The sequence below is a fragment of the Nerophis ophidion genome, linkage group LG09 (assembly GCF_033978795.1).
Source record: "Nerophis ophidion isolate RoL-2023_Sa linkage group LG09, RoL_Noph_v1.0, whole genome shotgun sequence".
NCBI classification, from domain to species: domain Eukaryota; kingdom Metazoa; phylum Chordata; class Actinopteri; order Syngnathiformes; family Syngnathidae; genus Nerophis; species Nerophis ophidion.
This window is the reverse complement of record NC_084619.1, coordinates 23,621,556-23,639,208: the sequence shown is the minus strand read 5'-3', so window position 1 is coordinate 23,639,208 and position 17,653 is coordinate 23,621,556. Positions and strand designations below refer to the sequence as shown.

The 17,653-nt window shown below is 39.1% G+C and overlaps 1 protein-coding gene across 5 annotated transcripts in view; it reads right to left on the bottom strand.

The window, feature by feature from the left end:
- The window catches only part of vit (vitrin), a 105,145-nt gene that overhangs the window by 49,424 nt on the left and 38,068 nt on the right, over nucleotides 1–17,653 (bottom strand). For all 5 annotated transcript variants that reach the window (XM_061910592.1, XM_061910594.1, XM_061910595.1 and 2 more), the window contains exons 2-12: nucleotides 16,965–17,044; nucleotides 14,236–14,301; nucleotides 12,188–12,344; nucleotides 11,973–12,106; nucleotides 11,819–11,896; nucleotides 10,694–10,900; nucleotides 6,699–6,743; nucleotides 5,300–5,338; nucleotides 5,163–5,213; nucleotides 2,506–2,568; nucleotides 2,032–2,094 (exon numbers count right to left, since the gene is read on the bottom strand). In XM_061910592.1, coding sequence (XP_061766576.1) covers nucleotides 2,032–2,094; nucleotides 2,506–2,568; nucleotides 5,163–5,213; nucleotides 5,300–5,338; nucleotides 6,699–6,743; nucleotides 10,694–10,900; nucleotides 11,819–11,896; nucleotides 11,973–12,106; nucleotides 12,188–12,344; nucleotides 14,236–14,301; nucleotides 16,965–16,995 — 934 coding nt within the window. In that variant the 5' untranslated portion in view covers nucleotides 16,996–17,044. The remainder of the gene's footprint in view (nucleotides 1–2,031; nucleotides 2,095–2,505; nucleotides 2,569–5,162; nucleotides 5,214–5,299; nucleotides 5,339–6,698; nucleotides 6,744–10,693; nucleotides 10,901–11,818; nucleotides 11,897–11,972; nucleotides 12,107–12,187; nucleotides 12,345–14,235; nucleotides 14,302–16,964; nucleotides 17,045–17,653) is intronic.

The following is a 17,653-nucleotide window of genomic DNA, read 5'->3' as shown; positions in this document are numbered from 1 at the left end:
GCCGCGAGACCCCATTGAATGTGCCGGAGTGTCTGCACATTTTACCGGCAATGCTAAGGCAGACATGGCACAGAGATGTATGGATAACCTGCAGATGCATTTGCAACGATGAAGTCAAAGAAATCACAAAGGTGAGTTTTGTTGATGTTGTTGACTTATGTGCTAATCAGACATATTTGGTCGCAGCATGACTGCCAGCTAGTCGATGCTAACATGCTATTTAGGCTATAGGTGTATGTACATTTGAAACTATATTACGTTTCCTTCCACCCACATTTAATGCGAAAAAAACACTTACCAATAGACGGATTTAAGTTGCTCCAGTGTCACAAGATGTGAAAGTTCTGATTGTTTGGTCTGCACATTTTACCGGCGATGCTAACGCAGCTATTCGGCTATGCCATGGCTATGAATAGCGTCAATAGCTATTCGCTCAATAGCTTCAGTTTCTTCTTCAATACTTTCATACTCCAACCAGCCGTTTCAATACATGCGTAATCTGTTGAATTGCTTAAACCGCTGAAATCCGAGTCTGAATCCGAGCTAATGTCGCTATATCTTGCTGTGCTATTCACCATTGTTTGTTTACATTGGCAGCACTGTATGGCGTCACAGGAAAATGAACAGTGGCTTCGAGAGAGCGAAAATAAGGCACTTTAAAGCTTTTTTTAGGGATATTCCAGGACCGGTAAAATTTAGAAAAAAACTTCAAAAAATACAACAAGCCACTGGGAACTGATTTTTATTGTTTTTAACCCTTTTGAAATTGTGATAATTTTCCCCTTTAAGTCACAGTCTTTCAGGGATTGAACAAAAAACACAACATGTAAGCTCTTCAAAGTATCAAATACCTCCTTTGTCATGTCCACGTATCAATACAGTGCTAACTCAATAAAACGCAAGAAAACGAGGTCAAAACTATTCAAAAGAGTTACGTTTTCTCATTATGGGGGAGTAAAGGTGAAGTGAAGTGAATTATATTTATATAGCGCTTTTTCTCTGGTGACTCAAAGCCCAATACATTCAAACCAGTGTGGGTGGCACTGGGAGCATGTGGTTAAAGTGTCTTGCCCAAGGACACAGTGGCAGTGACTAGGTTGACAGAAGCGGGAATCAAACCTGCAACCCTCAAGTTGCTGGCACGGCCACTCTACCAACCGAGCTAAACCACCCCGTGCCAAATAAAGATGCGTTTGAAGCAGAAGACAAAAAACGGCAGGTTTTGAGTTTCATTTGGGTTTAGGGAGAGGAACCACAGTCATGTTTTACTTTGTACAACTTACTTGCTAGTCCTAACATAATTGATATTGTGATATCCAGTGGACACATTTAGAACATCAGTTTATTTCTTTAAAAAAATGCAAATCATTTTAATACTAAGCAAACTCATCTCTGTTTGCGGGCCTGATCCCGTAAGTTTGACACCCCTGATCTATCCATCCATCCATCCATTTCCTACAGCTTGTCCCTCTTGGGGTCACGGGGGGTTGCTGGAGCCTATCTCAGCTGCATTCGGGCGGAAGGCGGTGTACACCCTGGACAAGTTGCCACTTCATCGCGGGGCCAACACAGAGAGACAGACAACATTCACACTCATATTCACACACTAGGGCCAATTTAGTGTTGTCAATCAACCCATCCCCAGGTGCATGTCTTTGGAGGTGGGATAAAACCGGAGTACCTGGAGGGAACCCACACAGTCACGGGGAGAACATGCAAACTCCACACAAAAAAAACAAACCTTATAGACAGAAGTTGCACAAAAGCCAATAAAGGAACATATCTACAAATCATAGAGCCTTAATCTTGGTTCTGTTCAAGGTTTCTTCCTTAAAAGGGAGTTTTCCCTTACATGTCTCACCAAAGTTTTGGGGTGTTCTTTAAGGTAAGAGAAGTGTGGTTCTCCATGTGAACGTACCACGCTACGTACCTTGAGATACCTTCTGCTGCGGATTGCGAGGCCGACTTATTCCTGTTTTTGATCTCCACCCACTGTAATAGTTTGTCTACTTGTGCTCTGGAGTGACTTACCAGGATTGGACTGGCTCACGATTGGAGTTCGCTCCTGTTGGGTCACCTGACCTCTGTTAAAAGCTGTTTGCAGCAAACAGGAAACAGATAATAAGAGGAGGAAGAGGCATCACAGGATGAAGGCTGAATTCACAATTTCAGCCCATCTGTTGATTGCCTTTGTTTCCTTGCAGTTAGATTTTAAACAAAGATCATGCAGGGGTATTGACACGCCAACCGGCTCTTTTTTTTTATCTTAGAAAGTCAAACGCTGACAACAGAAAATGGGGGCTATTGGAAAAGGAATGTGAGCATGATTGGGTGGATTAGAGACAGCCTTGGGGGGAAGACAGCAGGGGCTTATGGGTGTGAACACCAGGGTCACCCTTACAGGATCTTCTTCCAGCACCACTGCCCTTCACCTACATTCCATGTTGGTCCCATCATGTTTACTTGCACACGTGTGTGTATGTGTGTGTGTACAGTGAGGCTGACCTGGTCCGACTGGAGAGGCCGACTGTCTCCTCATTGCTGGTCCCGGCTCAGCTCTGCGCAGACCTGGTGGCAGGAGCAGTACACAAACATCATGAGATCAAATGAAATTCCTCTATCAAAGAGAAAGAAAAAATAATATATTTTAACTTTCGGGGCTAATCAAAAGCATGGTGTATGTTTTATTTCTATATGTAATGGAATGATACTAACTAGAAGATTCCATTTTGGGAGAAAATGTGTGTGAATGCTGAAATGCGCAAGCCAAACTGAAATGCTAACATTAACATGCTAACTGTTGGAATGTATCAAGTACCAAGTTATATGACTGAAGCGAACGCATGCAAAATTGGCCCCCAAAAAAAAAGAGTTAGCATGCTAATGCTAGCAATTTTAGCACAGTTTACATGTCTCTGAGGTGTATAGCTGCAAAATTGGTTCGCCTTTGTTTCCATTCATCCAGAAGTTTCAAGTGGAGTGCTTGCTGAGGTCATATTTTCTACTTGGAAGGTCAGAGTCCTCATCACCCTGTCTACATTAAGCCGGATAACTCATTAAACGAATAATAATTTAGCCTAAGCCCTGTTTCAGCTACACTAAATCATCATTTAAGGTTCCCCTCTTTGGATAATTTTTGACACGGGTAAGTGTGGCGTCTATCTCTTAGCTTTGTATACACTCATTGATTGTTTACAAACTGAGTTCGGAGAGGAAGTGACGCCAGAAAGACCGCGGCCCACACAGGAAGTGACGTCAGAAAGAACGCGCCACAGCCAGCATCATAATAAAGCGGTTTCACAACTCGAAGCTAACCACTGGAAAAATAGAGGGCGAGTCATCCAGACATGCCGTGTTATTCCTTCCGCCTGTACAGACGCTTGTGAAAATCACACATGAATACCTTAAGAGAAGACGATTGCAGCTAATTCAGATACAACAAATTCAGACGGCAAGAGAACTTTCGAATGTCCAGGTCAGCTGTGATTCTACTTACCGAAAAACTTCATTCATTTGTCGAAGGAGAGACAACGAGAATGTGGGATGTGATAAAAAAAGATAGCGTGTGCTTTGTACTACCTGGCAGTCGAGGGAAGACTATGGAAAACAGCAAATTTTTTGGACTGGCAAAGCAGACTGTATCAGTTATTTTCCGCCATGTATGTCGCGGACTCATCGTCCAGGTCCAGAGTATATAAAGTCACCAAAAACGAATGGACAATGAAGGGGAAGGCAAAAGAGTGAGGAGTGTCCTGACCAGGTATCTAGATTCCCATATTGATTGTTGTAAAATTTTCTTTATCATATTGTTTATTTTCAGTGTACAAAGGGCCTGAGTTGTCCCAAAAGTTTGCTGCTTGGAGTGTATACAATAATGGAAGCTTCTGTAACATCCATTGTTAGCTAGTGTAAGTTGCCTCTTCAACCATATTTGCCAATCTTTAGTCCTCCGAATTCGGGAAATGGGAGGGGTGGTGTTGGGGGGGTTGCGGGGGCGAGGTTGAGGTGCAGGCAGCATACCTCTTCAATTTCGAGCTTTTCTGGATGAAATGAAATTATTTTTTCCAATCATTTTGGAACTTGCAATCATATTTCTTCTTCTTACTTGTCGTCCCCAATGTCTCTTCTTTGTTCTTCTGCTTTGTCTCCTTGTTGTGTGTGCAGTTGTGCACGGAGCTTCAAATGCCGTAGTTGTTAATGTACCGTCCCGGAAGAGTTAGTGCTGCAAGGGAATCTGGGTATTTTGTCATTCTTGTTTGGTGTGGGTTCACAGTGTGGCGCATATTTGTAACAGTGTTAAAGTTGTCTATACGGCCACCGTCAGTGTGACATGTATGGCTGTTGACCAAGTATGCCTTGCGCTATCATTCAACATGTTAAAAGATCATACAATAAGTCAGCATTTCTTGACAGCTTTGAGTTAAGATCATTGTTAAACCCGTCCAACGCAACATAATTATGTGGCTGGGCCGGTACGCTGTTTATATGGAGGAGAAGCGGACGCCTGGACAGCATGCAGCTGATAAAGGGCGAAGTTTTCAGGTGAGAGAGGACGTTAAAGGCAGTGTCTTTAAGGCACGCCCCTAATATTGTTGTCCGGGTGGAAATCGGGAGCAATTCCGGAGCAATTCGGGAGAATGGTTTCCCTGGGAGATTTTCGGGAGGGGCACTGAAATTAGGGAGTCTCCCGGGAATTTCTGGACGGTTGGCAAGTATGTCTTAAACCACCATGTTTTAAGGATGCAGTATGAGTGCTAAGTGATACGGAAATTGCAAGAATATCTTGATTTTTGACTTTGCCACTAAGACGTTTATAACTGCGCTGTGACGTCATTCCAACTTCCGAGGTAGATGGAACACATCAAATGATTTTGGTGATGATTTTTAAAAAGTTAGAATGCTAATGCATATTAACATTAGCATTCACACAATTATGATAAATAGATCAGTCTTCTAACCTGAATTTTTGGTGTAGAATAATGCTGAAAAGCATTCACACAATTATGAACCAAGCTGAAAACAGTCATTGAGTGGTATTAAGGCAAACACTTGCAGCAGCTGTGTTGAAAGCAGCGGCATAAGCTTGGGCATCGTTTGTTAGTATGAAAGGGGGGAAAAAGAAACAATAGCATCATCGATATTATTAAAAAGTTTGTTTTTACCTGCACTGGCACGCTGCGGGAATCTATTCGGATATGCACTTCCTCGGAACACTTTGAAGAAACATCATGACATGAGTCAAAGAGTTTCCGCATGTGGCGTAAAATGACTTTCAAGAGCTGCAGAGTCAGTGGCTTACCTTGGCTGGGGCTCTTGCCTTGAGCACTCTGCGATTGTCCTACACAAATGTTGAAATGACAGATATATTTAGGCAAAAATACAGGAAACTGCATCAGCATCCACCATCAACTCATTTTTTAAAAATCAGTTTAAATCAGCTCACTATGCCACACACTCCGATACAATAAACATTTATTTTCAATACACACATTTCTTTTACGAGAAGTATTCAAAAGCATTTTATCTTTATCTTTTGTTAATATAACAGAAAAGCGATCATTTTGACAACCCCGGTCTGAAAAAGAAAGGGTTTATCTCTGATTTGGGGTGTCCGGGGTTCAAACATGCAGCGGTGCCGCGCCCGAGAATCATTTATAGTCATTTAACCCCCAATTCCAACCCTTGATGCCGAGTGCCAAGCAGGGAGGCAATGGGTCCCATTTTTTTATAGTCTTTGGTTTGAACTCCCAACCTACCGATCTCAGGGCGGACACTCTAACCACTAGGCCACTATTCCCTCTATCGTCAAAAACTATCCAAAAAAAACCCGTCCAATTTACAGATGTAAATGTTTAGTTTGCTAATATGTGGCCATCTCCTGTATTTACCGGAGATCAGACTGTCCAATTCCAACTATCTACAAACAATAAATGACCTGATGTTACCTTTAAATAATGAATTTGTTGTCCTTTTGTAGTTGCAATAGAAGTTGAGTTGAGTTTGTGTTTATTTCGAACATGTGTATATACAACATGATACATCACAATTTCCAGTTTCTCTTTTCAACATGTTCAAAAAGGAGTAGGAAGAAGCAGAGCTTATTTAATCCTACCCCTTTTCCTTTAAATAGCAGTTGTTAAAACTTTTGTCCACTTCCTGTTCTCAATTTATTCCCAATATACTCCATAAGTAATAACATTAAAAATACATAAATAAATAATAATGAGTGAAGTCAGTTATATTTCATATGGTGAGATAAATAATTATCTAGAAAATGAATGGATTAATGAAATAAATGCAGAATGTTTATCCTGGTTCTTTTTTTTCGTACTTTGTAAACACTAAGTTTGAAGAGTTTCTTGAAGTGGATATATTACTACATCGTTTGATTTCTTTGCTTCTTCGATTCCATAATTTAATCCCACATACTGATATACTGAAGGTCTTTAGTGTTGTGCGTGCGTACTAATGTTTTAAATTACATTTTTCTCTAAGATTATATTTCTCCTCTTTTATTGAGAAGAATTGTTGTATATTCTTGGGTAGCAGATTGTTGTTTGCTTTGTGTATAACTTTAGCTGTAAAGTATATTTGACTAAGTACAGATAGTAGAGTGAAAAGGTGTTTGCCATTACCATTAGTAAGTAACAATCATTTCGCTATGTCACCATAAAGTAGCTTTTCTTTGCTTCACTCACTTGAACTGGCAGCTGCTACAGAGGCAAGGTAGGGGTGACTGCTACCTACACAAAAGAAACACAAAGGGCTAAGAAAGAAATGAAAAATCTGGCACTTGAGCCACATCGTACCTTAAAGGGGGTCATATGATGATTTTTTTTTCTACATTTAAAACACGTCTTTGTGGTCTTCATAAGATGTAATGGTGGTTATTTGTTGCAAAATTTGCACAGATTTTCTTTTACAGACCTATTTCTGAGCCACTTTTTTGCTCCCTTTGAAAATAAGTCGTTTTGAGAAGCGGAGTTGTTAGACGTAAATGAACCTGTCCTCAACAACCCCTCACGCTGAGTGAGCATTGGCCCCCGCCCCGCAGAAATGTTCTGTAATTTATTAGCTTTCTTGCTTTTATTGTGCACTATAGACATCAGTGACCGCCACCAGCCATCTCCTTTAAGTGACTTTCACCACAACACAACATCAAAGGTAATATAGCGAGACCAGCGGCTCACCGCAGTTTGTTGTCAAAGCAAAGGAAGGAGGCGATGCTGGCGGACAAGAAAGAGGAAGAAAACCCGGCTGACGTACAGGTTGGAACTACACGCTGGCTATGGTTAAACTTCTTTCGAGTCTGTGACTTTGTAATGCTAGATCCTGGACGTGTCCATGTCTATATTGACCAAAAAAGTCTTTACTGTTATACAGTATATAATGTAAATAACTACACTGCACAGCTGCTTCAAGTTGTAAACAATAGAGGTACAAGCCGGTGATACAGCAAGCTACGCTACAAACTACATCACAAACGTAACAACGGACTATATTACTTACTCCTCCATTGCTAAACACAGTAGGCACTGAACCAATTAAAAGTCGCTTTTAGGAAAATTATTCTTTATTTTGCCGCTATTGTCTTGCATTAGACAGTTAAACTAGGTACAAAACAACTCGAGCTAACATTTGCTTCGAGTTGTAAACAATAGAGGTTCAAGCCGGTGATACAGCAAGCTACGCTATAAACTACATCACAAACGTAACAACGAATTATATTACTTACTCCTCCAATGCTAAACACAGTAGGCACTGAACCAATTAAAAGTAGTTTTTAGGAAAAATCATTCTTTATTTTGCCGCTATTGTCTTGCATTAGACAGTTAAGCTAGGTACAAAATAACTCGAGCTAACATTTGCTTCGAGTTGTAAACAATAGAGGTTCAAGCCGGTGATACAGCAAGCTACGCTACAAACTACATCACAAACGTAACAACGGATTATATTACTTACTCCTTCATTGCTAAACACAGTAGGCACTGAACCAATTAAAAGTAGTTTTTAAGAAAATCATTCTTTATTTTGCCGCTATTGGCTTGCATTAGACAGCTAAGCTAGCTATAAAACAAATTGAGCTAACATTGCTAACGTCTCATTCACACATTTCTAACCTGTTATTACTTACCGTTTCATTTTCTCCTCCATTGCCATAAACAGTAGACACCGACTCCGCCATTAAAATTAGCTTCTAGAAAAATCCTTTCTTATACAGCTGCAGGTTTGTGACGCAGGAATCTTCCAAGTGGTTTGCACACAGGAAGAGCTACTTCGTCCGAGTGGAAGGCTCAATGCCGCGAAACGAAAAAGTTAGCCAGGCACCTTTTACTTCTTCAGATGAGAATGGAGGTTTGAATGTTGTCCCGTGTTGGGTAAAACAGCCAATAACGGAACATTTTCGTTTTTCGAATCGTATCTTGGATGCGATACAGATACGCGCACATAAGATAAAAATGGCGGACACGTGCAAGGTAGTCTAATTAGATTTATACCTTATATAGATAATCTGTTGTCAGTGTTCCCAATTTGTGACGTCAACAAATGTGCACATTCCAAACAGCTTGTTTGACGGAACTAGAAAGAAATACAAATATCGCCACGCTTTTATTCGGGCTCCAGTACTCTGGAATGCCTACCAGTAATAGTTAGAGATCCTACCTCAGTAGAAGCAATTAAGTCCCATCTTAAAACTCATTTGTATACGCTAGCCTTTAAGTAGACCGCCCTTTTAGACCAGTTGATCTGCCATCGCTTTTTTTCTGCTCCGCCCCCCTCTCCTGCGTGGAAAGTTTATTTGGTTGACCACAGATGATGCGCTAGTTGTTCAAAGTCGAGACCCATGGTGGACCACTCATCTGTGCATCAGTTGGGGACGTCTCTGCGCTGCTGACTTGTCTCCACTCAAGATGATCCCCTGCTGGCCCCACTATGGACTGGACTCTCACACTATTAACTAGATTCACTCGACGTCCATTGCACCGGTCGCCTAGGGGCGGGGGTCACCACATTTGCGTTCCCCTTTCAAGGTTTCTCATTGTATCCCTTTGGGTTGAGTTTTTTTCTTGCCCTGATTTGGGATCTGAGCCGATTATGTCGTTGAGGCTTGTGCAGCCCTTTGAGACACTTGTGATTAAGGGCTATATAAATAAACTTTGATTGATTGATTGATTTTGAATTTTCGGGACTTATACAGATCCCAAATACACAACAGCAGGTACAAATAGGTAAGACAAGTTGGTTTTGAATAACAGGGCCACTTGAACACTCAGCACCTTTGTGCACTCACTGTGGCGACTCCAAAGTGGTGTTTCATAATGTTTACTTATACTAGGAGTGTTGACAGGTGTGATGATCCACAGTTCACTTAAAGGCCTACTGAAACCCACTACTACCGACCACGCAGTCTGATAATTTATATATCAATGATGAAATATTAACATTACAACACATGCCAATACAGCCGGTTTAGTTTACTAAATTGCAATTTTAAATTTCCCGCGGAGTTTCTTGTTGAAAACGTCGCGGAATGATGACGCGTACGTGTGACGTCACGGACTGTAGAGGACATATTAGCGCAGCAACATTTGCGGCTAAAAGTCGTCTCTTTTCAAAGCGCAATTAAACAGTATTCTGGACATCTGTGTTGCTGAATATTTTGCAATTTGTTCAATTAATAATGGAGAAGTAAAAGTAGAAGGATCGAATTGGAAGCTTTAGCCTTTAGCCACACGGTGATTCCTTGTTTAAAATTCCCAGAGGTGAAGCTTAACTATGGATCAGAGCGGTCAAGTGAACATGGTTCCCGACTACTTGTCAACCGGCAGGTTTCGGCGAGAAAATTGTGGTAAAAAGTCGCCTCTTATCGGAGATCAGCTGAGCTTGCGCCATCCATGCAGCTGCCATCGACTTCCCTCAGAGACTGGCCTCATGACACCCGTGGACACACCCCTCCGACTATCATGTACTATTTAATCTCACTAAAACACTAGCAACACAATAGAAATATAAGGGATTTCCCAGAATTATCCTAGTAAATGTGTCTAAAAACATCTGAATTTGTCCCAATGCAATCGCCTTTTTTTAACTTTATTTATTTATTTTCTAGTCCTTCGCAATCAATATCATCATCTACAAATCTTTCATCCTCGCTCAAATTAATGGGGAAATTGTTGTTTTCTCGGTCCGAATAGCTCTTGCTGGAGGCTCCCATTATAAACAATGTGAGGACGTGAGAAGCCCTCACCCTTGTGACATCATCATCTGCGACTTCCGGTAAAGGCAAGGCTTTTTTACCAGCACCAAAAGTTGCAAACTTTATCGTGGATGTTCTCTACTAAATCCTTTCAGCAAAAATATGGCAATATCGTGAAATGATCAAGTATGACACATAGAATGGACCTGCTATCCCCGTTTAAATAAGAAAATCTCATTTCAGTAGACCTTTAAGCGAGTCCATAATATGAGCAGCCTGGCCGCTGTCATGGCAACCCCTTCCTGCACTCATATAAACCAAAGCCTACTCGAGCAAAAATTGAGGTTGTAGTGACTCATTAGAGAGGCGACGCTTTGATGATCTTCTGAGCGGATTGGATTATTAGGGCTGTCCAAGTACATGCACAATCCTCCACATGGCATGCACGGATCCATCAGGGAGTAAACAAATCGTGAAATAATTTGTAGAGTTCACCTGCGTCTCTGACTCTGTGCACCGCAGCACGAGCTTTGACAGTGGTGGATGGTGGTGGCGAAGGAAGTGTGGTGGTAGCGGGAGCCTGGGTGGTGGTGGTAGTGGTGGTTGTAGGTTCAGGTGTCGTCATCGTTGTGGCGGTTTCAGGTGCTGTTGTTGTTGTTAGAGGAAGCGTTGTGGTAACCGCGGGGGCTTTGTCCTTTTGACCTGGGAGGAGATGACAGATGAAGGCGGTCGTATACAAGATGGATGAGCTCACAGAAAGAGTCTACAGTAGTTTATTCTCTGTCATTTATTCTTGACATTCTCCAGGAGACTCGGTCTTTTAACTTCCCATGGAACCTAAATGCCTGCCATGCATGGAATAAGTTGTTTGATTGTGTGTTTGGCAGCTCCTATACAGCACGGCGAAACATAAACATAGAGACAAAGCACAGCACAGCAGTTTATTGGTTGTTTCTTTTCGTCTCAGAGCAGGAAAGTTTCCGTTGGGATCTGGGTTTGAATCCTGCTTGGCTATTCGAGTCGGGCCCGACTTCCCTCACTTTGTGTTTTTTTTCCAGTCTAAATATTTTGTTTGTTCAAGGTGGCGGCTGTCATAATTTAGTGTGAATATACACATTTTTGCTGGGTGATACATTACTGCTGATAAACATCGACATTATTTTGAGACCAAATTTAACACTAATGTAATCATAATACATGTAATAATTTTGAAGTGCTGTTTTTTTTGCAATTTGAAAAAACCCATTAGGATTTGTACATTTTCAGAATGTGCTTGTTCTATTTTTAAACAAAGAAAACAACCTGAAGTTGTCTTTATTTTTACGTTATCGTGCCATGATTTTACCAGTCCGGCCCAGTTGGGTGTAGATCTTTCTCCATGTGGCCCCCGATCTAAAATGAGTTTGACACCCCTGATTTATAGGTAAATTAGTTATTTATAAGTGCGTGTGCATGCAATTATGTCACCATTATGCCACCTCTTCCAATATTTTTTTGTTAGATTATATTGGGCTGTTTTTTCATGGTTGTTTTAAGTCAAATGTCTCGATAATAAGAGAATGTACTTCAAAAAACAACTATAAAAGACAAAAAAGTGTGAATTAGAATCTCTCCTCTTACTTGTCTTCACATAGGTTGGTCTTGAAGGAACAAAGTCAAGGGTAGAAGGGTAGATGACTCCTTTCTTGGGCTTCCCCTCTACAACACATCAAACATTAGTTAATTGGGGGTGACCTCATATATTGTGTTAATTATGAACCTCCGTTATTAATACCTGTGACAACAAAGGATTCTCTCCATTTAGGAAGTGACAGAGAGCGCACACCGTTGGAATTGCTGCCTTTGTAGATGTTCTGACCAGCCATTTTCCTTACAATGATTTTTCCCCCTGAATTGGTGATAACGCCACTGTTGGATACAAAAGCCGTGTTGCATAAAAATTCCTGCTTCATCATTTTTCAAATTTACTTTTGTTTTAATAGAGTTTACCTGTGGATGGCGGCGTTGCAGATGCTGGAGATTGAGGCAAACACACCTGTGCCGTACACCTGCTGCTTGGTCTCCCTACAGCGTGCGGGGCATTTGACTATGAATTCTGGCAGACTGATCTTTCCTGCTCTGACGTCACACTCGATGGCCGGTACGACTATGAACAGTAGAGATGTAGATGCTTTTTTTTTTTTTTTTGACAATAAGCAATTGCCAAAAGGATTAGGTAATTAATCACTGTGTAGTAAAGCGGATTGACAGAAAAATAATCAACAATTTCAACAATTGAGTCATTGTTATAGTAATTATCCAAATCGCTGTTTGGGATTATCCTGGATTACAATTTACACTAATTGATAACATAACTTTAGTTTTAGTGTTTTTAGCTACTGTGGTACAAAGAGCGCATTTGGGGCGCTGAATGTAAAAATGCAATCACACTTTTCTAACTAATACATCTTGTATATATATTTTTGTACATATATACATATATTTATATACATCCATCCATTCATCCTTTTTCTACCGCTTGTCCTTCTCGGGGTTGCGGGGGTGGCTGAAGCTTAACCCAGCTGCATTCGTGCAGAAGGCAGGGTGCACCCTGGACAAGTTGCCACCTCATCACGGGGCCAACACAGATAGACAGACAACATTCACACTCACAGTCACACACTAGGGCCAATTTAGTGTTGTCAATCAACCTATTCCATATATATTTTTTCTATTTTTAGGTTTAGTATAATAATTAACATACATTTTTTTTTCTCACACGTAGCTAATTTTCTTCACATTTGTGGTAGAATTTAAATAATGTGTGTAAATATTAAATCTAAATTCTAAATTTAAAAATTATTTATACATTTTTAATCAAAATTTAAAATGTTGATACAATGTTTATATTCAACATTTACATCTAGATTTGATATTAATATGTATATTTGCCTTACACATTTAGAGTTAAGATTTATATTTAGATGTAACATTTATATTTAACATACAACATTTAGATTTATTATTTTAACATTTAAATGTATGTTTTACATTTACATTTACAGTTAACAATTATATTAATATGTAACAATTTTATTCAACATTTAGCTTTGGATTTAACATTTAGTTTTATATTTGACATCAACATGCAGTGTTAACAATGTAACAAATACATTTAACATTTACGTATATTAAAAACATTTCGATGAAGATTTAACATTTGTATTTAACATTTATTATTTTTATTTAAATTCAATATTTAACATTGGATTTTATTTAACATTATATTTAAAATTTTATATTTATATTTAACATTCAAATTAGATTTAGATTTTAACATTTACCATCAGATTCAACATTTGTTTTTAAATTTGAAATTTATATTTACATTTACCATTTGAATTAATATTCAACATAATATTAATATTTAACATTTGTATTTAAAACATAAAATACATTTGTATTTAAAACATAAAATGTAAATTCAACGTTTCTATTTAAAACTTAACATTTATATTCCAATTCAACATTTATATTCACGTTGGATTACTTTATTCACAATTAGATTGAGATTTAAAATTTATATTTACCATTTAATATATAGATTTACATTTATATTTCAAATTTAACAGTGTTATTCGATATTTAAATTTTGTTTTTACATTTATGTTTAACATTTATATGCACCCTTTAATGTTTACCTCAAATGTGGAGAACATTAAGTAAATGTGAAACAAAAGGGGTAAATGTGAAAAAAGTGAACTACAATATTTCAACTAGAAAAGTTTGATTTACCCCATATTTTGAGTGTCCCATTTACAGTTATTACTGTATAGAAAATAACAGTAATACCTCTATGGGAAACCTCTGACAAATTCCCAGCTATGAAATAAATCAGTGGAAGCTTTTACTCTATTAAGTGATTTATACATTGAGCCGTTTATCAAAGAGTGTCGCTCTAGGTGAAGAGAGGAATGGCAGCCATGGAGCGGGAAGGCGGATACAGCCACATGAACCCTGACACAGAAATTACAGCTTTGCATGCAGATGACGGGTACCTTGCTTGGGTTTCTTGCTCTTAGGTCCGTTCGGCTTGGCCTGACAAGTGCAAGACAGCAGGAGCACTGTGTGTGGAGACAACATGACAACAGTGTCGTTTTGTGTTTACTCCACATACTGCAGAGGCAGTGAGGTGAATGATACTCTTGAAGATGGCAGGAGCAACACAGACATGCGGGGCACAACATACACTACAAATGCACTCTTTTGAGACCGATTCAGGGGTTGCATTCAGGGCCATGCCAGGCTAAATTGGGATCAGAAACAGAATTGTATTTGGAGCACCCTCGCCCACCCAGGATTTAAAGGCCCACTGAAACCTGCTACTACCGACCAGGCAGTCTGATAGTTTATATATCAATGATGAAATATTAACATTGCAACACATGCCAATACGGCCGGTTTAGTTTACTAAATTGCAATTTTAAATTTCCCGCGGAGTTTATCGTTGAAAACGTCGCGGAATGATGATGCATGCGGGTGATGTCACGGACTGTTAGGAAATATTAGCGCTGCACGACTCGCGGCTAAAAGTCGTCTGCTTTAACCGCATAATTACACAGTATTTTGGACATCTGTGTTGCTGAATCTTTTGCAATTTTTTCATTTAATAATGGAGACTATAAAGAAGAATGTTGTTGGTGGAAAGCGGTGGATTGCAGCTGTCTTTAGCACCGAGACACAGCCGGTGTTTCTTTGTTTGTTGTGAAGCCTTAACACAGAGCGGTCAAGCGAACATGTTTTCTCTACGTCAACCAGCATGTCTTTGGATGGGAAAATTGTGATATTAAGTCTTACCGGAGAAATCTGTGGTCGGCCCTAAGCTCTGGAACACTCTGCCCCTCCATGTTCAAACTGCTTCCACAGTGGAGTGTTTTAAGTCTCGTCTTAAGACCCACTTATATTCTTTGGCTTTTAACACTACGTGAGTTGTGTGGTCCTCTGTTCTCTGTTGTCCTCTGTGTTTTGTATACACTTTGATTTCTATTTTACTGTTTTAATTGATTTTACCCTTTAAAATAGTTTTTAATCATATTTGTTTTTATATTGTTTTTATTGGTTTTATATTTATTTATTTTTTGTTTTTATTCAGTCATTGGTAGGGCATAATATATATATATATACTTTATTTTATTTTATTTTATTTATTTATTTAATTTTTTTTACAATTGTTTTTAACATGGCTGTGCAGCACTTTGGAAACGTTATTGTTGTTTTAATGTGCTATATAAATAAAGTGGATTGGATTGGATTGAAATCAGTGGATTATGGGACTTCCTCCTGCAGCTCAAAAAGGCAGCTGTGATATTGGCTCCTCCATTGGCTTCTCTGAGAGACACTGGCGTTCACCGCAGCCATCCAACTTTCAGGTATGTCTTTAGAATCTCACTAAAACACTATTAAAACAATAAGCAGATAAGGGATCCTCCAGAATTATCCTAGTAAATGTGTCTAATTACATCTGCCAGCCTGCCGCCGCCTGGAGCCGTCGCCTTTTCTTTTTTTCCGTCTTTTTTTACATTTTTTTTACCTAGTACTTCACTCTAAACGTCCTCATCCGGGAATCTTTCATCCTCACTCAAATAATGGGGAACTTGTCGCTTTCTCGGTCCGAATTGCTCTTACTGCTTGGTGGCTCCCATTATAAACAATGTGAAAATGTGTGGAGCCCTGCAACTCGTGACCTCACGCGCACATACTTCCGGTAAAGGCAGGGCTTTTCTATTAGCCACCAAAATTTGCGAACTTTATCGTCGATGTTCTCTACTAAATCCTTTCAGCAAAAATATGGCAATATCGTGAAATGATCAAGTATGACAAATAGAATGGACCTGCTATCCCCGTTTAAATAAGAAAATCTCATTTCAGTAGGCCTTTATAAATGATTTCACACTTTTTGAATGTGGTAAGCCTGTCTGCAAAAAAAAAAAAACATTCACCTTTAATATTATTGAATAATAATAATAATAATAAACCTAATCTAATGTGTCAACACAAACACATTATTCGTAACTCAAATTATCCACCAAAAGCTACGTTAAGTATTTAAAAGATGGCAGTGTTTCAGATGCAATGACTTGGTGGAATGGAAATCATTTTTACAACGTTGTCGTCTGCTCATTAATCTTAACAAACCCACAATACATCATTTTAATGTAAAAAGTACACAAAGGTGTACCTTTCTTTTCCTTCATGTTGCCCACAATTACAGTACATACTTTGCCATTTGTTTGCAATACTTAAAACTATCTTTGTTACTGAGTTCTTTATGAAAGTGTACTGTTATTGTGTCAAGGGTCATGACAGCTCAGAAACTTTATTAAAACCTGCAGCCAGATGAAGTAGCGCATGACGATGGTTATTTTGGCATTGAGAGAAATACCCTAAAGTATCGTCTATCGTCGAATCTAATCAAAACACGTGCGGCTTTTGTGCTGCCCTGAACACACGCAACATTTCTTCAGTTCAAAAAGAAGAAAACGAGTTGAACCGAGGCATTATGCAGCCTGAGAGACTTTGTAGTATCAACTCAACTGCAACAATAAAATGCCTGTGTAGGGAATTGTGTGTGTTTTGGCATTAGTTAGAGAGTGTTAGTAAGTCTACTCCCTTTCCCATATTGGGTAAAAGTGTAAATCTGTAGAAGTGGTTGGACCTGTTGATTTATTTACAAGGACATCCATGTATAGCTGCATTACAAAGCTGCCATAAAAAACATGTTTCTCACTAAGGCAGACGGTAGTCAGTGACGTCCTCATCGTGATGGTGGTGTGCTGGTTCAGTGGGCCAGCTATCCTTGGAATGCTCCTGTTGAAAGAGAGCAAAAAAAATGTAATTTCTTGCAATAATGTAGACACATCTTTGTATATACAAAGTGTTGGTGAAAGAGAAAACCTGTTCCACCATGCATGCAGATGTTTTCAGACAAATAGTGGACTGACTCTTCAAAATGTCCCAACACTATGAGTGTACTTCACAAGGGATGTAAAGATATGAAAATTTCATATCACGGTTATCGTGAAATGAAACAACCTACCTCTGAGTGTTAGACAAGCCTCCTCTCTTCCTGTTTTTAAATCTCTCTTAAAAACCTACTTTTATTCCTTGGCTTTTAACACTATCCATCCTGCAATGGCGCCCCATTATACATCTGCTGTGAACCTGTTTTTATGTTTTATTTATTTATTTTTTATCATGTTCTGTTTGTGTTGTGTTTTTTGGTCGGTCCTCATATTATCTTTTAACCTGTCCATTGTACAGCACTTTGGTAAATTTTAAATGTGATTTATAAATAAAGTTGATTTGATTTGATCGTGTCCAAAATTATCACCGTCAAACTTATCATTGTTGCGGTATTGTTGAATGAGCAAAAAAAGTATTTATACCCACTGAGATATTTTTAACCAAGTTAGAAAA